This window comes from Tursiops truncatus, chromosome 11, assembly GCF_011762595.2.
Source record: "Tursiops truncatus isolate mTurTru1 chromosome 11, mTurTru1.mat.Y, whole genome shotgun sequence".
In the NCBI taxonomy this organism is placed as follows: domain Eukaryota; kingdom Metazoa; phylum Chordata; class Mammalia; order Artiodactyla; family Delphinidae; genus Tursiops; species Tursiops truncatus.
In genome coordinates this window covers 60141893-60148439 of record NC_047044.1, presented here as the reverse complement: position 1 = coordinate 60148439, position 6547 = coordinate 60141893, and the positions used below count along the sequence as shown (strand labels likewise).

At 56.5% G+C, this 6547-nt stretch overlaps 1 protein-coding gene across 1 annotated transcript; it reads right to left on the bottom strand.

The window, feature by feature from the left end:
• Positions 1-2782: 2782 nt before the first annotated feature.
• SP7 (Sp7 transcription factor) lies at positions 2783-5767 on the bottom strand. Its single transcript, XM_033865639.2, has one exon. It carries the CDS (start codon positions 5753-5755, stop codon positions 4514-4516), a length of 1242 nt encoding a protein of 413 aa, XP_033721530.2. The 5' UTR covers positions 5756-5767; the 3' UTR covers positions 2783-4513.
• Positions 5768-6547: the final 780 nt, after the last annotated feature.

The window sequence follows — 6547 nt, the reverse complement described above, 5'->3', positions numbered from 1 at the left end:
TATGGTAAGTGCTTGTATAATCTTTACAACAACTCCATGAGATGGGTACTGTTATATCACCATAAGGAAAGAGGCACAGGGAGATCGGACCTAAAAATACCAAAACCTGTATAAGGCATTCTGACTACAGAATGAAAGTGAGATTGAGAGGAGAGGGGCAAAAACAAGTAAAGAGGATTAAGAGGTACAAACTACAAGGTATTAAATAAATAAATTACAACGATGTAATGTACAGCACGGGAATATTGCCAATATTTTATAACTTTGTATGGAGTATAATCTATAAAAATATCAAATCATTGTGTTGTACACCTGAAACTAATATAATATCGTAAATCAATTTTTTAAAACAAGTGAGATTGATCTTATTCTAACTCCAAAGGATGGAACTGGAACTGGAATCTAATGCAGAATGGGGGCTCCTCTTCTTACAGCTGTGTGGCTTTGGGAAAATCGTTGAATTCTTTGAGACTCAGCTCCCTCACTTGCAGTGTCCTAACTATTATACATGGCTGTTTCCCATACAAAGTAATGGAAACAAAGCCATTTAATAAACTGTAAAGTGCTAAGCAGATATTGGAGATGAATAGCCCTAACTCTGCCATGAACTAGGTGACCTTGGGCATTGGTTCATTCATTTAACAGATGTTAATGAGCAATTCCAAGGACCAAGCTCTGGGGACCCAGAACTGTATAAGGCATACAGTTCCCCATCCCCAAGAGCAGCCAGTCTCATTGGATACTATAGGAGACATTCTGGTTTAACATTCTCGGATTCTATATCTGCCCCTCCTTTCTACACGAAAAGTTCCCCCAAGTGTTATTCCCGGGTCAGAAAACCAGGGGCTCCAAAACGTTAATGGACATAGGAATCATCTGAGGATCTTGTTAAAATGCAAATTCTGGGGTGGAGCTCTGAACTTGTAGTTCCAAAAAGCCCGCAGGTGATACTGCACAGACAACTCTTTAAGTAGCCCGTCCCCCATTTAATTAGTTCACTGTCACTTGGGAAGTCACAGAAAACTTAAAGAGCAGATTATTAAAACTGGGGATAGTTTGGAGAAATTGGCTGGGAAAGCTCTCCTTGAGACGGGGAAGCAGGACAGGTTTGAAGGAAAAGTGGGAGTCCGTGACCCTGACAGACTGGTGGAGAGCAGTGAGAAGCCACCCACAAATTTTTTGTTTGTATCATCCAACCCCAGATACCCCAAGAACTCACTACAGCCTGGGACTATGACTTCCACCCTCCCTTGAATGAAGCCTGATTTTCACCAACAGACTGTGTTATAATTATCAGTTAGGTGCCTGCCTCTTACCCTGTAATGTGACCTGGAGAGAAGGAACAGTGCTCTGTGTCTTCATACTCCACAACCGCCTCCCCCATACAGCTTATTTAAGGTTTGCTGAATGGTTTTTCACAATTTGCAGATTCTTGGGAGGCTGAAGTCCAGGCCTAGCGCACTCCCCACTAACTTCACCAGGGGGCGCGGCGGCCCTGGCGACACAGTGACTGTGACCCACCGCCCCAGGGGCTCAGAGCGCTCGGCGGGCAGTCTCCACCGGGGCCCCTCCCTACGACCTGGGCGGGAAACCGAGGCAGCGTCCTGGCCACTGCCCGAAACTTCTAAAATGGGGCCCCCCACTTTGGGAGGCGGGAGGCATCGCGGGAGCCTGGGTGCCTGGACCTCGGCCCGCCGCCCCTTCCTGGGCGCGCCGAAGCCCGGCGCCCCGGCGCGGGGCCGGTAACCAGGCGCACATGGCCCGCCCGGCCCTGTTTGTCCTGGCAGCGCGCCGCCGCTATTTGAGGCGGTTTTTATCTCCCAGAAACCAGCAAAACCCCAAGCGGAGTCTAAGGAAGATGAAAGGAGCCGAGGGACCGGGGAGGGGAGGACCGCGAGGCTGCGGCGGGCGGGAGCTGGCACCGGACAGGCGGAGGCCGGGAGGCGAGAGGGCCAGGCCCTGGGGGGTCCCGAGGAGCCGGCCCCGCGGGGTGGGCGCCGAGCCCGGGGGTCCACTTCGGGCCGCCCACTCTCGCAGCCCCGCGCCCAGGCGTCTCCCGCCCCTCTCAGCCGCTCTTCCGCCGCGGCCCCCGGCCGGCCGGAGGGTCCTCGGAACTCGGATCCTTCTTCAAAGCGCCTTTGAAGCCCGGAGCCCCGCCCAAGGGCAGGAGATTTCGCACCTGGACGGGGGCGGGGTGGGGAGGGGACCGGCAGCCCGAGCACCGCCTGGGACCCGCCGACCCCTCCCCCGCTCTAGCGCGGAGCGCCTCTCCCGAGCCCGCAAGGGGCACCGGCGGACGGGGGCGCCGCCCGCAGTCGGGCCCAGGCTGGGGGAGCGGCTCGTGCGCCCCTCCGCCCGGCGGGGGCGCCGTAGGGGGCGGAGGCCGCACAAAGCCCTATTGTGGCTGGGGTCTGGCCGCGACAGAGTGGCTTTTGTTCCTCCGCTGAGTCCGTGGCGGGCACGACTGATTGCAGGCCCGGGGCCGGGGGCGGGTTACGTGCCAGGCGGGTCCACCCGCGGTAGCCGCACTTCGCCCGGCCCGGGCCGCGCCGTAGTCCGCACGGCGACCGCGGGGCCGGCGCGCCGCCCGGCTGCTGTCCAGGCTGTGTCCGCTGGTGCCGAGCCCGAGAAAGAGCCGGGTGAAGAAAACCTCTTCGCCTTCCCAACTCCGCAGAGAGCTCTGGGCTGGGCGGTCAAAAACTGACCTCCGCCGCAGGGCCGGGCCGCCGAAGTATTCTACCCCGGGCGTAACGTGCAAACAGGCACGACAGTGCCCGCGGGGACTCCCCAGTTTGCCAACCAGAAATCCTGTGGCTCACTCTTCTCCCCTCCTCTTCCTCTTTTCTCACCAGGACAAAATTTTAAATCGAATTTTTTATTTATTAAATTAAAAAAAAAAAAGACTCCATGAGGGCATGATCCCTTCCCTTCCACAATATTACCCTCTCCCCAAGCTCCGGCGGCTTTAAACCTTTAACTTGGGGCCTTGAGGGAGCAAGAGATAGAAAAGGAGGATCCAAAGTCACAGGAAAGGCATTCAAAGGCACGAAGCGGCTTTAAAAGTCACTGGAGGTGGAGTTGGGAGCATCGGAAGTCCCAGGTTGGGGGCCTGTGGACGCACCCCCAAGTCAGCTTGGGAACCTCTGTCCTCCTAGCTCTATAAATTCTTCTTTCTCATGGCTTCTAGGCACCAGCCTAGCACAGTGCCTTGCACAGAGTAGGCACTCAATAAATACTTGATTTTCTTGATCTGATCCCAGAGAAAGCCTTCCCCACCTATTCTTCTAGAGAGACACCTCCAAACCAGTGTCCTCCTCCGGTTAAGTGGGCTTCCCCAAAGAGCATGTCTAAGATGGCAGCTGCAAGCTCTCTGTTACCATGGCAACAAGGGATTAGCCTGATGGGGTCATGGTGTCAGGGGAGGGGCAGTGGAAGAACCTGCTCTGGGGTCAAGGGAGCTGGGGTACATTCCAGTCCTCCCCTCCATAGGACTTGAGGTTTCACAGCTTCTGGCCAGGGCTGGAAATATTAGGGATCCCCTAATTGTGAGATACCCCATTAACTCTTTTAACAGAGATCTAGCTAATCAACCCTATTAGCAGAGATTCCATTATGAGAAACACCATTAACTGAGACCCTGATGATAGAAATTCTATTAACAAGATCTCACTATCACTTTTTCTAGACAGGGATGCATTTGGCTAAAATTTCCATAGCAGAAATGGACCCGCTTCCCTCCCCAGCTCACTCTACCTGACCTGTCATCATAACTTAGATAAATAGAATTATTATTATTACTATTCATTTCTCTTGGAACATAGGGGTTAAATATACAGGCCTGGGGGCAGCCTCCCTGACCCTGGGGTCACCCCATCTTTGGGATCAGATCCCCACTGGTCTGCCCCCCTCTTGGCACCCTGCTCCCTACCAGGTCACTTACCCCAATCCCCCAACTCTGGTCCCTAATGAAGAGGCCACCAGGGGGCAATAAATTATTATCATCATCATCATCATTGTGTTTGTAAAAAGGAAGAATGCTCTGGAGCATGGAAGGCAATGGACTACAAAGTCCACTGAGGAGACGAGCCTGGAAGCTAAGGGATAGTGGTAAATAAGCTTGGGAAGCAGAAAAGATGCATGTCAAGGAGTTAGTGAGATGGAGAAATAAAGTGTTGGGAGCCCAAATGGAGAGAAAATGAGTTGGTGTGGTAAGAGCAGAGGAGAGAGATACTGAGCAGTGGCGAGGAAAGAGCTTCAGAAGCCCTGAGAGCAGAAATCAGGCAAGAGGTGAGGGCCTAAGATGAGAGTTTGCAGAAGGGGCCCATGGCAAGGGGGAGGAAGTGAGAGGAGGAGGCATGCGAGGAGATACCCAGGCCCAGAATGATGGGGGGAGAGATGGAGCGAGTCCCAAAGGGCAGCATGCATGGGGCAAAGGGAGTGAGGGGCAAGCAGTGGTCCACAGAGCCAGGAGAGACTGGCAAGGCAGCCCAGGGGCTGGAAACCTCTACTCGGCTCAGATCTCCAGCAGGTTGCTCTGCTCTGGGCTGCCTTCAGGGACTTTTTCTGCGGGTGCCGGTGAGGCCGGAGGTCGGGGCGTCTGATTAGCCTCTTCTTCCCCGGCGCTGCGGCCCTCCCCCAGCTCCTTGGGACCGCTGGGTGGGGGTCCTGGGCCTGGCTCGCCGTGGGTGCGTTGGTGTTTGCTCAGGTGGTCGCTTCGGGTAAAGCGCTTGGAGCAGAGCAGGCAGGTGAACTTCTTCTCCCGGGTGTGAGTGCGCACGTGGCGCTCCAGCTCGTCCGAACGGGTGAACCTCTTGCCGCAGAAGAGCCAGTTGCAGACGAAGGGCCTCTCGCCCGTGTGCCAGCGCAGGTGGGCCTTCAGATGGGAGGCCTTGCCATACACTTTGCCGCAGCCCGGAATGTGGCAGCTGTGGATCGGCTTCTTCCGCAGCCCGGCCGCCGCGGCGCCCAGGCGCTCTAGCTCCTGGCAGTTGGGGCAGTCGCAGGAGGAGCGCCCTGCTCCACTGCCCCCGTAGCCAGCACTGCCCCCTGTGCCTGCACCCCGAGGGGGTTTGGCTCCACCACTCCCCTCCAGCTGCCCGCTGTTGCCCACCGCCTTGGGTTTATAGACATCTTGGGGCAAGACATGCTGGGGCCCTGGCTGCAGGAGGTGGGGAGCTGGGTAGGGGGCAGGATTAAGGGGGGCAAAGTCGGATGGGTAGGTGGACAGCTGGGGGTTCAGTGGAGGCTGAGCAGGGCCTGTGGGTAGTGTCCCTTGCAGCCCATCACCCTGGCCCTGCCCGCCACCTAGCCAGTTGCCCCCAGGGTGCATGTCCCACCAAGGAGTAGGAGCATTGCCAGGGCCTGGTGAGATGCCTGCGTGGATGCCTGCCTTGTACCAGGAGCCATAGGGGTGTGCCATGTCCAGAGAGGTGTAGACACTGGGCAGGCAGTCAGAAGAGCTGTGCCCCTTGGGCACTAGTAGCCCAGGGTCCTGGGTGCCCGTGGGCCCAGGGAATGAGTGGGAAAAGGGAGGGTAGTCATTGGCATAGCCCGAGGTGGGTGCTGGAGGACTGCCTGCAGGTGAGAGGAGCCCATTGGTGCTTGAAAAGGGGGCTGGGTAGGCATCGCCCATGGTTTTGGGGGCCGAAAGGTCACTGCCCAGAGAGTATGGCTTCTTTGTGCCTGCTTTGCCCAGTGTCGCTGAGTCCCGCAGAGGGCTGGAGCCACCAAATTTGCTGCACGCCGCTGTCAGCATGGCCAGGGGACTGCAGCCATAATGAGCTTCCTCCTGTGGAGAGAGGGAAGCAGTGTTTAGGGGCAGAGGAGGACACACGAAGGACTGTGCACCCCAGAGACTTGGACAACAGAAGAAAGGGGTCAAGGAAGAGTTGAAGAGGATGGGGAATCAGAGGTGGTGAGGGGAGGCACTGAGGACTGGGGCCCAGGGCAGAGCTCAGATGGAGTCTGCAAAAAGAGCAAAGGACCGAGACAGCGGCCTAACACCCAACCCAGCAGGCAGGAAGCAGAGCTCCCTGTGGTGCTGGGGGTGTGTGCAAGGGCCTCTGAGGAACGGGAGACGCTTCTTAAATAGCCATGAGAAGAGCTGGGGATAGAGGCAGCACTTGGGTGCGGTGAGAATTAGAGATCCTGACCCCTGGAAATGGGTTGGGAGCAGAGGCCGTGGTCGGGGACTTGGAGAGGAAAGATGAGGCTGAAAAGGCAGCCTGGGAAGAAGGTGAAGTCGTAGGGGACTGTAGCTCCCCGCGTTCCAGATTTTCCCAGCTTGACCCCTTATTCACTTCCTGTCTCTGCTTGGTCTCCTGACTAAGGCAGTGGCCTGGTCTCCCCGAAGCGGCGTCCTCATGTCCTTGGTAAGGAATCTCTTTCTCTTGGCAGGGACCCTGGGGCTGGGGAGCAAGAGGAAGCGAGGGCAGAGACACTGGGACATTGAGAGGGAACAGGGCTGCCGCCAAGCCAGGACTGTGGCTGAGGCAAGAATGTCTTTCAAGCGGGCATTGGGCACCTCCTGCTTTGTGGAGCCAGCTGG